At 38.7% G+C, this 19,880-nt stretch overlaps 1 protein-coding gene across 2 annotated transcripts in view; it reads right to left on the reverse strand.

The window, feature by feature from the left end:
• Positions 1 to 4,517: 4,517 nt before the first annotated feature.
• ildr2a (immunoglobulin like domain containing receptor 2a) overlaps positions 4,518 to 19,880 on the reverse strand; it is a 128,099-nt gene continuing 112,736 nt past the window's right edge. For both annotated transcript variants that reach the window (XM_043701024.2, XM_043701023.2), the window contains 3 exons: positions 14,366 to 14,561; positions 8,237 to 8,882; positions 4,518 to 6,899 (listed from right to left, as the gene is read on the reverse strand). In XM_043701024.2, coding sequence (XP_043556959.1) covers positions 6,864 to 6,899; positions 8,237 to 8,882; positions 14,366 to 14,561 — 878 coding nt within the window. In that variant the 3' untranslated portion in view covers positions 4,518 to 6,863. The remainder of the gene's footprint in view (positions 6,900 to 8,236; positions 8,883 to 14,365; positions 14,562 to 19,880) is intronic.

The raw sequence follows: 19,880 nt of genomic DNA on the forward strand, positions 1-19,880 counted from the left end.
TGACATTGTACATGCGAAGTAAAAAAACAGGTACAGTATTTAGGTTAAAAAATACCAAGGGTTGGGGGTAACTCTGCTCAGATATAAAGAATGAGGTTGCAAGAATGGTGAGGGGAAGAGGGAAACTAGCTGAGATGTTGTTCAGTGGATCAGGTTAGCAATTCAGTAAGAGATAATGGGAAGAATAAGCCTTGCTGAATTAAAATGCTATTGGCGGAGGCTAAAATAAAGTATTGTAACATTTCTTAAAATTAAAAAGATCTTAAAAGATGCATTAAAGGACATTCAAGGATTCATGATGGAGAGTCAAAGTAGATATTGTAAATGAAGGATTGGGCCTGATACTCTATAAGAGGCTGTGGGAGAATAAAAGTATTTCAAAGTGATGTATGGGACATAAAGTGTTCTACACAGTGGGTGAGAGAATTACAATAATGCTGCTCAGTAATTGGGGAATTGGAGAAGGGATGCAAATACTAGTGAAGTAAAAGCCACAGAGAGCTGACTTATTCCCCCCTTGCTGGCAGGATTGATGTCTGCAGGGGCACTTAAAATCCAGCAGGTGCTCTTCCTGTTGTCTATACAATCTATAACTCTATGCACTTGTTTAAAATTTACAGGAGGTGGGGGTAGGCATTGGACAGTACACCACTCTGGGTTTATTGAATTCTTTAAATTACTAAGTCTTGGATCATTTCACCTCTACAGTATATTAGCCGTGGTGAGGTGAGGTCCAAATCATGTTAGAAGCCTGATGTCAGGAAAGATATTTGGGAGACGGGATGGCGAAGGTAGTTTGCTTCTGAAGGTCACTCAGATGCACTTTCTTAGAAGCAACTCCGTGACCATCCCCAACCTCCAACCCCACCATCGGTCTTCTGCCTATTTAACCCCTCCTCTTGTTGTCTTGAATTGGGGTCCCCCAACACTCACATTCAGCCGCTCATCCTGACTCATCCCTCACTATCACCCCTAAACTTGGACTTATCGGTCAGTTCTGGCTTTTCCAAATTGGTTATTGTCTGCTGGGACTACATGACTGCCACCCAATTGGACTGGAGGCTCTCTTATGCAGGATTTTCTCAAAGGGTGAAAAGCTTGCTTTGAAGTCATGTGATTGCTGTGTGTCAACTATCAGGATCATGAGTGGGTTTCCCATTGTCTTTTCAGACAGGGTCAGAGGGTAAGGTAACACAGCAACCATGGCACCCTGTAAAATTGTGCCCAAAGTGTGTGTAGGTCCTTCAAAAATGCTGGGCAGCAGATGTCTGCTTGGACAGGTGTTCATGGAAGGCAAGTGACAATGGGCAAGTAATGCTGTTTCACTTAGTGTGGAAAGAGATGGCAGGAAGAGCAATTTTCAAGCAGACCACAGAATCTACCAGCATATGGAGATAATTTATTTTTGTTGTCTGGACCTAATGGAATGACAGTAAGGTCATGTGAACAGTAGGTAGGCTGGCAGTTTTATATGTGAGGGCCTTAAAGGCAATGACTTTGGTTATTGATTAATGAGAAAGGCGTTTTAGTCAGTGACCATTTGCAGAGACCAGATGTGGCACACTTCTGAAAAGGTGCTCAGAACAGGCAAAGTGGACAAAATTCAGGAGAACTGCAAGATGCCAGGAAAGCTTTTTTTAATGAATTAATTTAATGTCTTAATGTTCAAAATGTACCTTTTCTCACTCCTACCAACATGACTGAGTTTGGAAAAACAGCGGCTTATAGAAAAAAGACTGTTTTGTAGTGCAACTCCATGATCAGACTAGATCAGAAATTACACTGAAACTGAACCAGGTTGTTTGGTGTTAACTTCCAATATGCAGCACAGGAGCAATTCCTTTATCCACAAACATTCATTGAGGAATGCTTTCACAGTATCAAATATGTTCATAATAGTTGACACTTTTATGATGGGTTTTCTTAATGAAATAGTATAACATGTGACTTTAATACATTTTGAAGGAGAACGTTATACTCATTCAGAATTTTCAATTCTGTTTCATGCAGTTTTGAAATCAATTTGGAGATCATGCTGGCAGCAAGCAAAATATTAAATAAGGCCCATTGTGTTGCATTTGACCAACTAGTAGGTTATTCCATACAGACCACATAGGCAGAAATAGTTTCCTTCCAACGCAGTACTGAGATACAGGCAGCCCTCTATTTTCCTAGTTACCGGGTCAACCAAATCAATCAAAATACTACTATTTTGCTTTTCTACCACCTATTTTTTTCTTCCAAAACAACAATAATAAAATGAACATTGTAAAACTTTGGCTGCCAGTATCATACAGTAGGTACAATCATAAGAGGTATTCAGAGAGAAATACATAAAATGTTGCTAATGCAAATAATCTTATTTTCTTATCAGTGTACGTCATCAAAGAGGAAATCTGGAAGAGGTTCGATAGGACAGTCAGCCAACCTCTCCTAAAGCAATAATGATATTCTCCTACTAGCATTCAGAAAGTAATGAAAATGAGATACAATAGTTAGTAAAATATTAAATACCTGACTAATTATCAAGTACCTGACAGTGCTTTAAATCTACTACAACTGTCAGATGGATAAAGTGAGTCACCAGACATAACAACACTATTCTCAGATAATAACCACAGGAAATTACAGCCATTTTTTTACATCACCAATGACAGAAGGTGGAATTAATACTAGACAGGCACTCTAATAGACCCATCCTTCAATGTGTTAATTATATATATATATATGGCCTCTCCCAAGAAGTTACATGGTTCTTGGGTGAGGTAGGAGTCTTTATATTGTAATGCACAAGGCATTGCAGTTGTGTGGGACAAACTGGGCAGACCAGTGGGTCTTCTCCTGTCCATTGATTGCAAATGTTCTATTCTTGTTGTGAGAAAGATTGGCGTATATGAACATGTAAGAGATAGATCTGATAGTTCGTATTGCTGATTTGTTTTTTTTTTGCTTCTCTAAGATTGTCATTGGAATTAGCCCCGTTTTGTAGTGGAGTGTGATTATCCTACCTCCAACTGTTCCATTTTAATCAAGCTATCCAACACTAATACTAGACTCCAAATAAATACCATAGCTAATTTATTCATTTTATAAAGCACTAGTCCAAATTCTACTCCTAAAATTCAACCCAGGTTACTTTTATATCAAATTACCAACCAGATTTTAGGTAGAAACTTTATTGACATATTGTAAATTGGGCATTTTAGATTTTATAAATCGGAGATCGCAAAAATTTAGTTTGTAATGTAATCAGACAGCAGCTATTAAATATGATTGATTGAAAACGTTGTTAACATGTAAACGTTCTTGCACATAGCTTAGAACAATAGGTTACTTCTGTTGGTATCATATTCAGATTAAAACAAAAAAGCCTTTGTGGCTTTGGGTGCATTGTGTCTGAATGGCTTGAAACATTTTACTCTACTTCACTGTGTTCTGAATTTCACCTAAGTGAAGGGGTGTAAATTTTACATGGGAATCTGATTGGCTATGCAGCAAATAAGTTACGAAATCTGCCAGTTGACTGCAAAACAAGGCAGGCCCTGGAGGGACATGTATGGGAGTGTGAGTGATGAGGAACACTGGGAAAACAATTAGCATACAAATGACTAATCCAAATCAAATGAGGATCTACTATTTAGAGAAAATATCTGATATCACATTTGTCCTGTGTGAAACGAGAAATCAGATTTGATAAAATGTAATATTTGCATTAAATAAAATTTGGTTTAACTAAGATTTTATCTGGCAGCTTCAAGTAATATGTTCAGCCCTTAGACATTCATCTTCACCACCAGACTGCTCCTTTACTGTTTCTCTTGAACAGATCTAAGGCAAGAGATGTGTGGAGAATAAGTTAATGAGGCATTTTACTTATTCACAAAATACACAAATTATAAATGAATCGTTCGTGATGTTGGATTACCACATATAGTGGGTCTAATTAGGAACATCTGTAGTTTCAATAAGCCTAACCTTAAGCCAATTGAATTAGGAAAGATTCACAATATTTTGAGATAGACAGCTGACAAATTCAATAAAATCCAAAGAAACTTAATACTTTGTAATCATTTATGGTAATGAATTCCATTAATGAATACTATCTTAAAATCAATTATTATAATGATTTAATACTTTAATGAAAGTGATTGAAAGATTTAAGATCATCTGTGATAAAAGAAAAGCTGTGAGGTTAGAAGAAACCAGTTTGAAGTTGCTGTAGAGAGGGAGGGGGAAGTGAAATCTTATCAAACAAGCATCAAATTCACTGAGCTTAAAGTCATGACCAAAGACATTGATGGAGTCCAAGCCAGAAACAGAGGTAGTTATGGGTCAGTGGAAGGGAACTGGGTGGTCACATTGTCAGCATACAAGAGGAAATAAGTCCATTTGCCTGGATAATGTCACCCAAGACAAATGATACATGGTGAAGATGGGGTGGAAAAAGGGGAGTCCAAGGATTGTATATGTCAGGGATGATGATGGAGGAGAGTCGGACCGGTTGCTGCCATAAATGTATTATCTTAAATACATCAAAAATTACATCACTTCATCTGACAAAGAGCAGTGCTCCGAAAGCTTGTGATTTCAAATAAACCTGTTTGACCATAAACTTGTGTGACTTTTTTTATTTATTCATTCATGGGATGATGGCGTTGCTGACTAGGCCAGCATTTATTGCCCAGAGGGCAACTATATTACTGTGGGTCTGGAGTTACATCTAGGCCAGACCAGATAAAGATGTCAGTTTTCTTTCCTAAAGAACATTAGTGAACCAGATGGGTTTTTCTGACAATCAAAGGTTTCATGGTCATCAGTGGAATTCAAACTCCATCATCTGCTGTAGCGGGATTCAGACCTGGTTTCCTAGAACATTACCTGGGTCTCTGGGTGAACAGTCCAGCAAAATTACCACCAGGTAATTGCCTGCCCATATAGACTTCTGACCACATCAAAAGAAACCAGAGTGCAGTAACCTGTAGGAGGACTTCAGGGGAGAAAAACTGGGATCAGATGAAGCATAGATAAGAAGGATCAAGAAATTTGATGAGTAACACAGTTATGCCATAAATGTGTCTTTTGAGGTTTTGATGAATAAGAACTTTGCACATTAATCAGACAGTAGTGTGTGTTAAGGAACTGAGAGAAGATATCCACATTTTTTTGGGGACGGCAAGGTTTTGGGGGAGTATGGAGAGAAAGTGAAAAGTTAGGTTAAGGTAATAATGGATAACAGAATTGAAAGCTGGAAGTTTGGAATGTGCGATTGAGGATCAGTGGCTGCTAAACGAACACCCTCAATTTTGGATGCAAACAAGGGGATATTGTGAGAGTAAGGGATATTAACGTTTACAGATGAAGTTGTGGTTGAGAAGTTGTTTTTGTTCACCGAGGAAGTTTTGGGAAGAACATAACAATAATGTAACTGGAGGTGGTCCAGACATGGACGTGTTGGATAAAGAGGCTAATGGTTTTTAGTCTCTTGGAGGCAGCAGAGAGATATTTATATTGGGTAACTGTGGGCATGTGAGATTGTATGTGCAGTTTAGCATTTGGAACATCAAAGCAAGAAAGGTGAGAAAGCCACTGAGAAGGTGAATTGTCATATTAATAATATTGCAAGTGGCAACAGAATTGGAGAATTGTAGTGTCCAGGATTGTAAAATTGCACTTGAACGATGTTGAAACTTTTTAGGCATTGATTCATAGAATTCAATAGATGAAAATTTATTATCAGTGGTTAATTCTCAGGATAAATTAAGAAACTGGGGCTCTTTTCATTAGAAGAAAGAAAATTAAGGTGATGTCAGATTAGATTCCGTACAGTGTGGAAACAGGCCCTTCAGCTCAACCAGTCCACAACGACCCACCGAAGAGTAACCCGCCGAGACCCTTTTCCCTCTGACTAATGCACCTCACACAATGGGCAATTTAGCATGGCCAATTCACCTGTGGACTGTGGAAGGAAACCAGAGCACCCAGAGGGAACCCATGCAGACACTGGGAGAATGTGCAAACTCCACACAGACAGTCGCCCAAGGCTGGAATCGAATCTGGGACCCTGACGCAGCAGTGCTAACCACTGAGCCACCATGCCACCCTCAAAGAGTTGAAGGAAGGATTGTAATGGAGACGGAATTTAACAGAAATGTTCAAGTTGAGGGGAGTTAATAAAGTAAACAGTAAATGAGCAGGGCATAAATTTAATTTTATCACCAATAAAACTAGGAGTTAAGGGAATTATTTGTATGCGGTGGTTAAGATGTGGGATTCTACAGCAGATACTGTTGCAAAACTGGTTCCATTGTGGTGTTTAAAGCGATGATGCATAAATATTTGAAACAAGAAAATAGTTCAAAGAACTTGGGAAGATAACTATGTAAATAGTTCCTTCAGAGGAAAAGCATAGATGATGATTACCTGCATGACTTTTTTTTTCTGTACTACAAAACTCCATGATTCTATGGTTCATTTGAGATTTTATAATGACAGCTAGTGTCTGGACCAAATGGGTAAGGTAATGTTCACACTCCGCTGTATTGAATTGGTAAACCAACACAAAAAAATTGTTCCTAAGTTCTAGAATGTCATCAACCATCACATAAATTATGGCAGGTACTAAAACCACCATATTAATACTGTACATGTAAACCAATCTGACAAATTTCCCAGAGACTCATAATACTTCAAAATATGGAACTGTTGTAATCAGTTCCGAGTGTTTTGCAATCCATTTTATCAAGTGTTGTAGAGTTCCCATGTAGAACAGATGTTGTCCCCAACATTCCGAAATCCTTGGCATTTCTCATTTGTCAAGCAGTACCATCTTGGAAACAGAATCTTCCCTTAATTCTTTTTTAGTTTCACACCACAAGAGCATCTCTGGCTGGGAAATGATTCTGGGGAAAGATGTTCAAAGATATATGTGATGGGGCAAATTAAATGCTGAATATTTTAAATATCATTGATTTAATATTTCTTATTCAAAATGAGTAAAACTTTCAATCGACATATTACATAATCATCGGTCAAATTAATAGAAACAGTTTTTTTTATTGTAGAATCAAATGTGATTGCATGCCAAATATGTTTGAATGTAACTTGCTTGGTCGAGAAACCACTTTATTTAGACTATAGAACAAACAGTATGTCTGAAACTAGAGAAAAGAAGGGGCTTGATAACCAGCACTTGTCATCTACTTTTTGCTGCAACCAGCATTATTGACTCCAGAGGAGTCCTTTGAATACCACTTATGATGGTGGTTCTCTGCCTCTGTGGTGGCAGCTGCACTATTTCCTTTCTATGATAGCACTCCTGCAGCTCTTGTCACACACAGACCAAAATGTACAAAGAGCTTACTTTTCAGCCTCCAATGTATTCTTTTTGTTTTCAATGAATCAGAATTCATATCAGCTTTTATAAATTGACTATATTGAGAAAGATGATTTTCCTCTTTTGTAGATATTTTAAGTATGCCTGATAAACGTTTCATTTAAAAAATGTCATTACAACTGAGCCAATTTATTTAAAACATTATTACAACACACTTACAATGTAATTTTTTTAAATAAAAAAAGTACTGCTGAATTCTCAGCATTATTAAAATCAGTGGGCCAGTTTTTCTTGACAGTGATGGTGGAAAGCTGGTGACTGTGCTAGTTACAGATACTTTATGTTCTTCCTTCCCATTGTTTTAATATTCAAACCACCATGGACGGTCTCCCTGGTTCTAATGCAATTTCCTTTTAGCGTAGAAGTAACAGAAAAAAGTAAAAGAAATATTTCTGCCAAGTATATGCCCCTTTATATTAGAAAGTTATATTCTTGTTATTTTTTTCTGCATTTTCCCATGAAAATGTAAATGTTCCTTCTCTGGGAATGTCTGTCAAGAGAAGTTTCTCACTGCATTCTGGAATGGTTTAATTGTAGACAAAATTTCAATTCAGCTCGTGAGTTTAAGCCATTCAATTCTAGAATCCACCAATCCCAGGGACTACAAGAAGCATTGTACCTTTATCCAATGATATGCTTTAGCTTCTGTAAGATACTAAAGCCTTTAGGTTGCTTTGATTGGATGCCAGAAGTGAGAAAATACTCTGTTTGCTAGAGCTGACAAGCTGCTCCTTGGCAAGCATAGAATTCATTAGCACAAAGTTACGTTTAAATCCAGCTAACACAGTTCTTTTCAAATAAAGTAAAAATACAATTCTTTATTAAAAATACAATTGAACTTACAGCTTTCTTCTGCCTTGGTTGTTCTTTCCTCTCATGAGTGCATTCCATTTTCTGGTAGTAAGCCCTTCCTGCCAGTTCTTCTGGCCTAAGCCTCTGCAAGTGCATTTCAGTATATGGAGGCAGTGTCTCTTCCTCTTCTGCCCTGTAGCTTGGAGGTTTCCCATAGTAATGGTCATTCCCTCGCTTGATGCTGGTTTTGGAAGGGGTTTCACTGCCATAGCTCTCGTTGTAAGATTTGCATTTGGCTTTTCTCTCCAAAACATTGCTCATAAAAGCATCATCATAAGCTCTGACGCCCTCATTTGTGCACCTTAGTGGATATTCTTCCTGCCTGTCTCTCTTCCTTTGACTATTATAAATATGTGCCTGATCAGTATCATAAAGCTCATTCCTGCTTCGACTCCTTTTGTTATAGTAATCATCCAAAGAGCTATCTTGATAGTGGTACCGGTCTCTGAGTGCTCTATAATACTCCCCTCTGTCTGTACTTTTTCTCTCCCACCGTTCAGGCTCTAGGGAATTACCCCTCCTCCCCTTGTAATGGTATGATTCTGCAAATTGTTCTAGTTCATCCAGTGACCTTGTTTGGTCTTTGTCATGGAATTCAATTCTTTGTCTTTCACAAGATCGAGATCGAGACCGTGACCTAGTGAACAACAGAAGTGAAATTATCTTAGTGGTTTTCTACTGCAATTCAAACCAAATTAAATCTGGTTTGATGATGTTCCTACTTCAACTAAAGTTCATTCACTTCTGTGCACTTTGTACATAGAAAAGACATTTTCCAAGTAAAGCTTTGCTAAACAATATTCATATCAGTATACTTCAGTTCCATCTTTATTTTGGAATGTTGGAAAATGGAATATATATAAGTCACAAACACAAATCAAGTACTTGTAGTCCTTGGAACCGAAACCATTAAACTAATAGCATGGAAAATGAATAGTAAGCTTGAGATTTGAATGGATTGTTAAAATTTAGTAAATTATGATCAAGAATTTGAAATGTAGGATGTGAGTAGATATTAGCTGTAGAATAAAAACAAACTGCAAAACAGAAGAGATTAGAGAACATAATTGTGGGTCCCTCACAGGCAATGAAAGATGAAAGTGTAATGGAGCATAAAGAAATCACAAACATTAAACAATTATTTTATGTCTTTGTTCATGTAGAAGCCACAATGTATGTAGGATACTGGGAAACCAAAAGAATTACTTGCTAATACTAATTATTAAAGAACTAGAACTGATGAAATTAATGGAACGAAATGCTGACAAAATCCCTCGGATCCAATGTGGCAAGAAAAGTAATGGTTTCATGGGTTTTGAACATACAGAATTCCCTGGGTTTTAGACTTGTCCCCAGAGATTCAAAGGTAGTAAACATGATCTCATTGTTCAGAAAAGGAGTGAAAGTAAAAACAAGAAACTATAGGCCAGTTAGCTAAATCTTAGTGTTGGAAAATTACTCGATTGCATGATTTCAGATGTAAGAAAAAAATCGTTTTGATAAATGTGCAATAATGAAGTAAGTCAGCATGGATTTATTAATGGCAAATTGTGTTTAACTTGGTTTAATGAGGTAACAATGGGGATTGATGACAGTAATACAGTTGATGCGATGAACATGAAATTGAAAAGAATGATTATGTTAAATGCCACATTACAGGCTTGACAACAAGCTTGAAGCTCAAAAAATAAAACTTGTCAGCCTGAATAATAAATTGATTGAGTAACAAGATTAGAAATGAACAAACTAGTAGAAGATATATATGATATAACAAGATGATGACCCCTTTTCTTGATCTGTATTCACGGATTTTCGTGTGTAAGGCACAATTACAATGTGTATCAATGGGTATTATGAACTATGTAGAAAATAGTAATACAGTTTAAGATAATGTGCGCTGGTGGATCAATTGGATATGTAGCAGATTACATTTAATACAGAAAAATGTGAACCAAAACATTTTAGATGGAAGAATGAGGACTAGATGAAATTAAAAGATACCATTCTAAAAAATGGTGCAGGTACAGAGGGACTTGCACAAAACATTGAAGGTAACAGAGCAGATTGAAAAAGCAGTTGTTCATAAGGTATAAGGGCTGGTGGGCTTTATACATCAAGGAATTGAGTACAAAGGCAAGGATGTTACGGTAAAGCACTAGCTTAAACTCAATTAGAGCATTGTGCCCATTTCTTGGCCCCACATAATTGTAATGATGTGAGGCCACGAGAGAGAGGCTGGAAAAAAAGATTTATGAGGATGGTTCAAAAGATGAAGGAGTTTGGTTACACAGATTGGAGTAACTTGGGCTTCTCCTTGGAGAAGAGAAGGTTGAGAGGAGATCTGACTGAGATGTTCAAAATCATAAGAGATTTTGGTTTCTACCCACATTCCAAAGATGTGCAGGTCATGATCATCTGGAAAGGAACTATTTGATTAGGGATAGTCAACATGGTTTTGTGAGGGGATAGGTCATGCCTCACTAACCTTATTGAGTTCTTTGAGAAGGTAACCAAACAGGTGGATGAAGGCAAAGCAGTTGATGTGTTGTATATGGACTTCAGTAAGGCATCTGATAAGGTACCACATGATAGACTATTGCATAAATACAGAATTTCAGGATTGAAGGTGATTTAGCGGTTTGGATCAGAAATTGGCTAGCAGAAAGAAGACAGAGGGTGGTGGTTAATGGGAAATGTTCATGCTGGAGCACAGTTACCACTGGTGTACCGCAAGAATCTGTTTTGAGGCCATTGCTGTTTGTCATTTTTATAAATGATCTGGATGTAGGTGTAGAAGGATGGATTAGTAAATTTGCGGATGACACTAAGATAGGCAGAGTTGTGGATAGTGCCAAAGGATGTTGTGGGTTACAGAGGGTCATAGATAAGATGCAGAGCTGGGCTGAGAAGTGGCAAATAGAGTTTAATGGGGAAAAGTGTGAGGTTGTTCACTTTGGAAGAAATACCAGGAATGCTGGGCTAATGGTAAAATCTAGATGAAGAGAGAGATTTCGGTGTCCTGGTGCATAAATCCCTGAAAGTTGCCACCCAGGTTGATAGGGTTGTTAAGAAGGCATATGGTGTGTTGGCGTTTATTGGTAGGGGATTGAGTTTTGGAACCACAAGGTAATGCTTCAGCTGTACAAGACACTGGTAAGGCCGCACCAGCAGTATTGTGTGCAATTCTGGTCACTGCATTAAAGAAAGGATATGGAAGCTTTGGAAAGGGGTCAGAGGAGATTTACTAGGATGTTGCCTGGTATGGAAGGAAGGTCTTACGAGAGAAGCTGAAGGAACTGAGGCTGTTTTCGTTGGCGAGAAGAAGGCTGAGAGGTGACTTAAATCAAGACGTATAAGATAACCAAAGGGTTAGATAGGGTGGACTGTGAGAGCCTTTTTCCTCAGATGGGGAAGGCTAACATGAGGGGACATAGCTTTAAATTGATGGATGAATGATTTAGAACAGATATTAGGGGTAGTTTCTTCACTCAGGGAGTAATAGGGGCGTGAAATGGCTCACTTGCAACAGTAGTAGACTGGCTGACGTTCAGGGCATTTAAATGGGCATTGGACATAGATATGGATAATAATGGAATGGTGTAGGTTAGATTGGCATCAGATTAATTTCACAGATCGGCGCAACATTGAGGGCCGAAGGGCCTGTATTGCGCTGGAACTTTCTATATTCTATGCTCTATGTTAGGTGAATAGGCCTTATTAAATTGCCCATAGTATTCAGGGATGGGTGCATTAGGAAGGGGTAAATGTAGAGTAGTAGGATAGGGGACTAGGTCTGGATGGGTTACTCTTCAGAGGGTTGGTGTGGATTTGTTGGGCCGAAATCCCTAAAGGTCTGGACAGAATAGAAAGTGAATTGGTGGAACATTTGAAACTGGGCTGAAAATGTGTTGCTGGTAAAGCACAGCAGGTCAGGCAGCATCCAAGGAACAGGAGAATCGACGTTTCAGGCATAAGCCCTTCATCAGGAATGAGGCGTTTGTTTAGTGTATGGATTCTTCTGTGGATGAAGAACAGTAGAGGTCCTTTGCAGGTCTGTGAGAGTTTTGTCCTGAGCTGGGGTAGGTCCAGTTGCAGGGAATATAGGTAGCGGCGCATGGCTGCAAGTGTGGAGCGGAGGATCCGGAGGGAGGTCCGTTGCTGAAGGCTTCGGATTTGTTGCAGGTACTGGGTGTCCTGGTTGGGTCCAAATTTTGTTGGTTGGAACATAGTCCGGAGTCCGTGTGGAATCAGTCGGTTCCATAGGCAGGTGCTGAGGAAGGCGATGTGGCTGTGGTAGCGGGTTTGTTTGAGAATGTGGCTGAAGAGCTTCTGTGCAGAGGAGATGACCTGGGGGGTGCAGTGAGAGAGGGACTCATTGAAATCCTTGTAGAGGGAGGAAGAGAGCTTCTTCAAGGAAGGCATCCTTTTAAGAGGATTCGCAGTAGGTTGAAATCCTTGAGGAGAAAGTGAGGTCTGCAGATGCTGGAGATCAGAGCTGAAAATGTGTTGCTGGTAAAGCACAGCAGGTCAGGCAGCATCCAAGGAACAGGAGAATCGACATTTCGGGCATAAGCCCTTCATCAGGAATGAGGCTCATTCCTGATGAAGGGCTTATGCCCGAAACGTCGATTCTCCTGTTTCTTGGATGCTGCCTGACCTGCTGTGCTTTACCAGCAACACATTTTCAGCTCTGATCTCCAGCATCTGCAGACCTCACTTTCTCCGGAACATTTGAAAGCCAGAGAACTTTGGCTTGAGATGAATATGAAAAGAATAAAAAGGGGCATGAGGGTTTTTTAAATAAATAGAGCAAGTGGTTAGCTATGGAATGCATTGGCTAAAAAATGGTGGAGGCCGTTTCAATGATAGCCTTCAGCAGGGAATTGGATAATCACCTGAAGAGATACAAGAAATACAGGGCTACAAGAAAATACAGGCTGTATGACCAGATGATTTGCTGTTGCAGACAGCTGACACAAACACAAAGGTCTGAACAGCTTCTTTCTGTAATCAGTCTGTGTTTCCTGAGTTTTGTTGAGCTCTTCTGCCAAAATAAAGTGAATGAGCAAGTAATTCCTGAACGCGTCATGTGTCATAACGATAACTTGCATCTCCTTTTTAAACAAACTAGTCAGCTACAATTCTGATGTAAATGTTGGGATTTCCGCCACATAGTTTTGATCCTCATTACCCTGCTATTTACAAACATGGACCACTTTGGAGCTGATATCTACTTCTACTGGAATTTATTGTGCATTTTACTATCTGCAAAAGTTTAAGTGCATAGGAATATCATCACCACTAAGTCACATGCCATTCTTATTCCAAACTAAAGCAACATTCCTTTCATCTTGGCCATTATTGGGTGAAAATCTGGGAACTCCCTAGTTAACTGTGTGGTCTCAGCCTTTAAGATCTGATAAAGGGTTTGATTTTCCTGCTCCTCTGATGCTGCCTGACCTGCTTTGCCTTTCCAGCTCCACATTTTATCGAACTCTGACTTCCAGTATCTGTAATCTTTACTAATCTCCAGCCTTTGGGATCTGAAGTTTTAGCCATGTCAACCCTTTCTGTCTACTGGGATCCCTGTCCTAGGAGCTCACCATAGGTGAAAACATGTTTGGAAACTAAATATTAGAGAAAATGTGAAACTTCACACACAGGAGACCATCTAATAAACATTTTATGTATTATTTATGCAATAGAAAATTTAAATCTGCAAACTAATGATTCTGTTATATTTAGGCAATTCTGAGCTGTTTATTCTTTGCCCTGCTTTACTAAATTATGTACATTTAATCAAACATGAAAAGATAGCATTTATTATTATCCTTCAACTGCATAATTATTCAAATGAACTTTTTATAGAAAGCATTAATCGTAAACAACAGTTTAAATCTATACTTAGATTTTTTGACTGGCTGATTTGCTAATACAAACGCAATAATATTTCTTTACCATCCTAAAAAGCAATGCCATATTTAATAAAACGGTCATGACTTTATGATCGGTGAGAATATGAATGGCCAACAGTCTTCATGTGAAATAGTACAGGTTCTTGTGAAGAAACGTGTAAATGTTTTCATGATTTATTTCAAACTGAGTAGTTCATTGCTCTACCTGCTACTGCAACATTCGTTGTCTCTTCTTTCTTTGTTCTTGAAATGTCCCGACCCTCTTGTCAGCTGACCCCTGAATGCTGAGTCATCGTCCTGGGCAGTAATTGCAGGGAGCACTTGTTTTCGACCCTGAGGAAAGGTCTGGCGGAAATCAGTGTCCTGATCGTGAAGTGAACTGAGCTCCGACATGTTACTGGCTGTATAATATAAAAACGTTTAAAATATTTACTCATATTCTTTGTCTAACGTTTTCCTGATAGTTTCAATTACAAACTGGCAGCGCTCGGAAGCAACCCAAGTTTTTTTCAAAGCTATAATGCAAATCACAGCTGCTAATTTGCATTTGAAGGGGGAAAGAAAGTCAGAACAGAAAGTCGAGGAAAACTTTCTTCCTCTCCCACAGAGATGGTCTCTGACTGAACCCTGCAATGGCATCAGCTGAGCATCTGTTATTGTGCAATGTCAGTCTGCTTGTGAAGCAGCTATATAGTATTAGATTATTGTTCACAATAAATCTTCCCATTAAAATAAATCCCGTGAAGGCTGTAAATGAATAACTGCAGTCAGATATTTCAGATATACCATTTGCACCTTGACATCCAAAAACCAAACACAAGACATAATACTAATGATAGCACAATTTTGAGCTGGAGAAGACGCTCACATTTGCCAAATAATGTTTCAACACAAGTCAGTCTTTTCAGAACAAACTATATATTTTCCAGAAGGTGGTAGGAACCAGTTTAATTTTGAAGACTACAATTGAATTTGTTTCCACCACAAATCTTAATGATTTGTTGAATTTATCTTTGTGTTACACCCAGTTCTTTTGCAAATCACCTGAACTGTGTGCCCTCTGGTTAGCATTTGGATGTATTGTAGTGCTCCTGGTGCTGGGCCTGTAGGCCATGTCCCATCTCAGGATGTAATGGCCACTGAGGTCTACCATAACATGTTCAAACAGTTAAAAAAAACACATCTTCAATCTATCCACGTAACAGTAATTCCTCTTGCCTGAGGAATTCTTATTAACTTTGTTTTGTACTCTCTCCAAAGAATTCACATCCTTCCTAGTGTCCTGTCCACAATTAGATGTAAAGCCGAAGATGGGGTAGAAATATTGTAAACAAATGGTCAGCATTACCTCTTTACCTTTGGAGTCTAAAGTGCATTCTCATGCTTCTGATCATGGGCAGAATAGTGACAGGCAGGCAGGTGCATTTTATAAATAGTATACAGGGCCCAATTCGAGAAGTTATGCTCCCATTTCTGTCATGTTAATTCTGGTAGCATAGGATAAGGGTGCAGTTTTTCAAGCCCATAAATATCATTCCCTACCTTGCTGGCTCCACTGTGCGGTTGGCATTTTAGAAACCCCCATTATGTTCATGGAGTTGGGTCAATTTTGCTAAAAAAAACATGAGTTATGGCCTCCAAGATGGCTACTGATCTCCATGGAATCACAAACTTTTGTTGTAAATTCAAAACCTTCACATGCCGTCATTCATCCAATCAGGTATGATAAGTCATAGTTATAGTGTAGAAAGCATGGAAACAGACTTTTCGGTCCAACTAGTCTACGTTGACCATGTTCCCAAACTAAACTAGAACCACTTACCTGCGTTTGACCTCCAAATCTTTCCAATTTGTGTCCTTATTCAAATGCCTTTTAAATGTTGCAACTGTACCTGCATCCACTGCTTTCTCTGGCAGTTCATTTCAAACATGAATCACTCTCTGCACAAAAAAAGTTGCTCCACTATCCTTTTTAAAACTTTCTCCTTTCTCACCTTAAAAATATGCCCCCTAGTTTTGAATTAGTTTTACTATAGAAGGAAGGTCATTGGTGGTTGGGCAAAAGACATGACCATGTAGAAACCCTGTAGTGAGATGTCCTGCTACTAAGATGGTTGACCTCCAACAATCTTCCTTTTTTGCTAGCTATAACTCCAACATATTAGCTTTATTAACTGCATCATTAATCTATCTTGACATTTCAAACATGTTTCATTATACACCCCAGAGCTCTCTTTATTACACCATTTAGCCTGGATTGTCTGTCCTCATTCTTATCAAAATGCAGCAACATGCAGCTTTCAGTATTGAATTTAATTTGCCACATTCACTCATTCTATCATTTTGTCATGTCCTCTTAAAAGTTATTCCTATCTTCTTCACTGCTTCACTACTCTCTAAAGTTTCATATCATTTGCAAATTTTGAAATTCTGATCAAAACTTGTCATCTGATCATTGTGATATTTAGTTTATCTTCTGTGTTTTGGAATGATAGATGAAAATAAGTGCTTTTGCCTTGTAAATAACAAGCAGTTACTGGAGTACTATGATCAAATGAATCAAATAATTATTTGCATAGTATTTAACTTTCTGCATTTTGCCACAGAACTTGCAAATAAGTCACTACCATTATACCAGTGATTAGTGAGTTTGGTCCTTCGGAGCAGGCAAAGTGGGGACCATGAGACAGGAAGTCAAGATCAATGTCATCCTAGAGAGGGAAGTGATCTGACAGCTTAAAAACGGCATGAGAGGTGAGCAATCCAAGATAATGAAAAGGTGAATGTGGAGTCTTGCATAAAGCATATTGGCGTAAAAGCGAAGAAATTGCTAAACACCAGCCAGTCTAAGACATCCATGCTGACTGTGCAGCAGTCCTCTGAGTCTATTGTGTTTCTTCATTGGTATTCCATTTCAGTTACTCAATTTGGTGACACCAAGTATGACTCAGCCATTCAGGAGGTGAAGGAAGAAAAATAGAGGAGCAATAGCAATAGAGGATACCATAGCTACAGCATCAGGTCGGTGTTTCTGTGACTGTCCGTCTGACTCCAGGGCAGTGCCAGGGTCAGGTTTATTACTGAGCAACTGCAAGACCTTGTTCTGGGAGAGGTGATCAATCAGAATTCATAGTCCACATTAGTGCCAGTGACTTGGGTAGGAATGGGAATGAGATCATGAAAGCAGATTTCAGGGTGCTTGGAAGAAAGGCAGGACTTCTAAAGCAGTAATCTCAGGATTACTCCCAGTCCCAGTGCTAGTGGAGATAAAAATAGGAGAACCAAGCAATTGAACACATGGCTGAAAAACTGGTGTACAAGGGTGAGCATCAGATTTTGGTCATTAGTACTGATTTTGGGGAAGATGTGACCCATACAAAATGGTTGGTCCCTAAACAGGACCATGATACATATCTTGCAGGGAAGCTAGTGCCACTAACAAACTATCAAGATTGTCAGGGGTTTGGAAAACTGAGATTAAATTCAGCAGGAACGGGAGGAAGAAGCTTCACAAGTGACTCTGAAAGACAGAGGAAGTAGAGGTTAAAAGAAGTGCAGCAAAGCAAATTGGCAGTCTTAAAAGGTAGATATGTAAGTGCAAAGAGTATAGTAATTAAAGGTTGATGAGGGCACAGAGACAAAAGACAGCATGAAATCACAGCCAAAATTGAACATTGGCTTAAAGATGGCCAAGGATGATTGCTCAACAGGCCTGGATATTTTCAAGCAGGATAGAGAAGGGGATAAAAAAGGTAGAGGTGCAATATTATTGATTAAAAAATCAATCACAATTGTGAGAAGGGATGATATACTAAACAAAGCATCAAATCAGATCATATGGGTTGAACTGAAACAAAAAAAGGGGGCAGATACACTGCTTGATGTGTACTATAGACTGCCAAATAGTGAGAAAGAGAGTTAGAAGAGTAAATAGGTAGGCAAATGTCTGACTGTGAAAACAACAGGACAATAATAGTTGGGGACTTCAACTACACAAATACCCTTGGATTCAAATATTGTGAAGTACACAGAAGACACAACATTCTTGAACTGTATTCAAGAGACCATTTTTAGCTAGCACATCAGAAGCCCAATGGGAGAGGTTGCAATTTTAAGCTTAGTCTTAAGAAATGAAGCTGGGCATGCGGAAGAAATAGCAGTGGTTGACCACCTAGAAGACATTGATCATAATATAGTTACTTTTAGCATCATTATGGAAAGGGACAAAAATAAAACAGGAGTAAATTTCCTACATTGGGGGAAAGCAATCTTTACAAAGCTAAGAATTAATCTATCAAAACTGGACTGGTTGCAGCTACTTGAGGGAAAATCAGTGCCAAATCATTAGGAGGCATTTAGAAATGAGATTCTGAGCCACACTATGGATATGTCCCTACAAAGAAAAAGAGTAGAACTACCAAATCTAGAGCATCCACTTTTTCAGTTATGGAGAAGCATGCAAGGTAAAGGAGAAAAAAAGAGAATTTAAGATAATTTCAAATGTAATACATTAGGAAGCTTAGAGGAATATGGAAAGTAGAAGGATGAAGTGAAAATGTAAATTAGGAAAGCAAAGGAAAATCTAAAAATGTTTTCTCAGTAGATTAAGAGCAAAAGGATGACTAAGGAACAGATTGGATCCATTTGATGTGCACAGGGTAACTTGTGTGTATAAGTAGATGATGTAGGTAGGGTTCTAATTGAATATTTTGTCTTTGCCTTCACAGAGAGAGATGATACAGACATTCCAGTTGAAGATCCAGGTAGATATTAGATAAAATATAATGAAAAAGGAAGTATTGGAGGAACTGACCTTGAAGAGGGATAAACACCAACACCAGATTAATTGTATCCTAGGATGTTAAAGGTAAAAAAGGAGGGAATAGTGATTGCTCTGAGGATCATTTTCCAGTCCTCACTAGATTTTGAAATTCTGATCAAAACTTGTCATCTGATCATTGTGATATTTAGTTTATCTTCTGTGTTTTGGAATGATAGATGAAATTAAGTGCTTTTGCCTTGTAGATAACAAGCAGTTACTGGATTACTATGATCAAATGAATCAAATAATTATTTGTACAATGTATTTTGAAAATTGCATTACATAACTTCCTGCATTTTGCCACAGAACTTGCAAATGAGTCACTACCATTATACCAGTGATTAGTGAGTTTGGTCCTTTGGAGCAGGCAAAGTGGGGACCATGAGACAGGAAGTCAAGATCAATGTCATCCTAGAGAGGGAAGTGATCTGACAGCTTAAAAACGGCATGAGAGGTGAGCAATCCAAGATAATGAAAAGGTGAATGTGGAGTCTTGCATAAAGCATATTGGCGTAAAAGCGAAGAAATTGCTAAACACCAGCCAGTCTAAGACATCGATGCTGACTGTGCAGCAGTCCTCTGAGTCTATTGTGCTCCTTCATTGGTATTCCATTTCAGTTCTCAAGTTGGTGACACCAAGTATGACTCAGCCATTCAGGAGGTGAAGGAAGAAAAATAGAGGAGCAATAGCAATAGAGGATACCATAGCTACAGCATCAGGTCGGTGTTTCTGTGACTGTCCGTCTGACTCCAGGGCAGTGCCAGGGTCAGGTTTATTACTGAGCAACTGCAAGACCTTGTTCTGGGAGAGGTGATCAATCAGAATTCATAGTCCACATTAGTGCCAGTGTCTTGGGTAGGAATGGAAATGAGATCCTGAAAGCAGATTTCAGGGTGC

This window comes from Chiloscyllium plagiosum, unplaced genomic scaffold (assembly GCF_037043375.1).
Source record: "Chiloscyllium plagiosum isolate Xiang-an unplaced genomic scaffold, Cpla_swu_hap1 HiC_scaffold_12, whole genome shotgun sequence".
Classification (NCBI taxonomy): Eukaryota; Metazoa; Chordata; class Chondrichthyes; order Orectolobiformes; family Hemiscylliidae; genus Chiloscyllium; species Chiloscyllium plagiosum.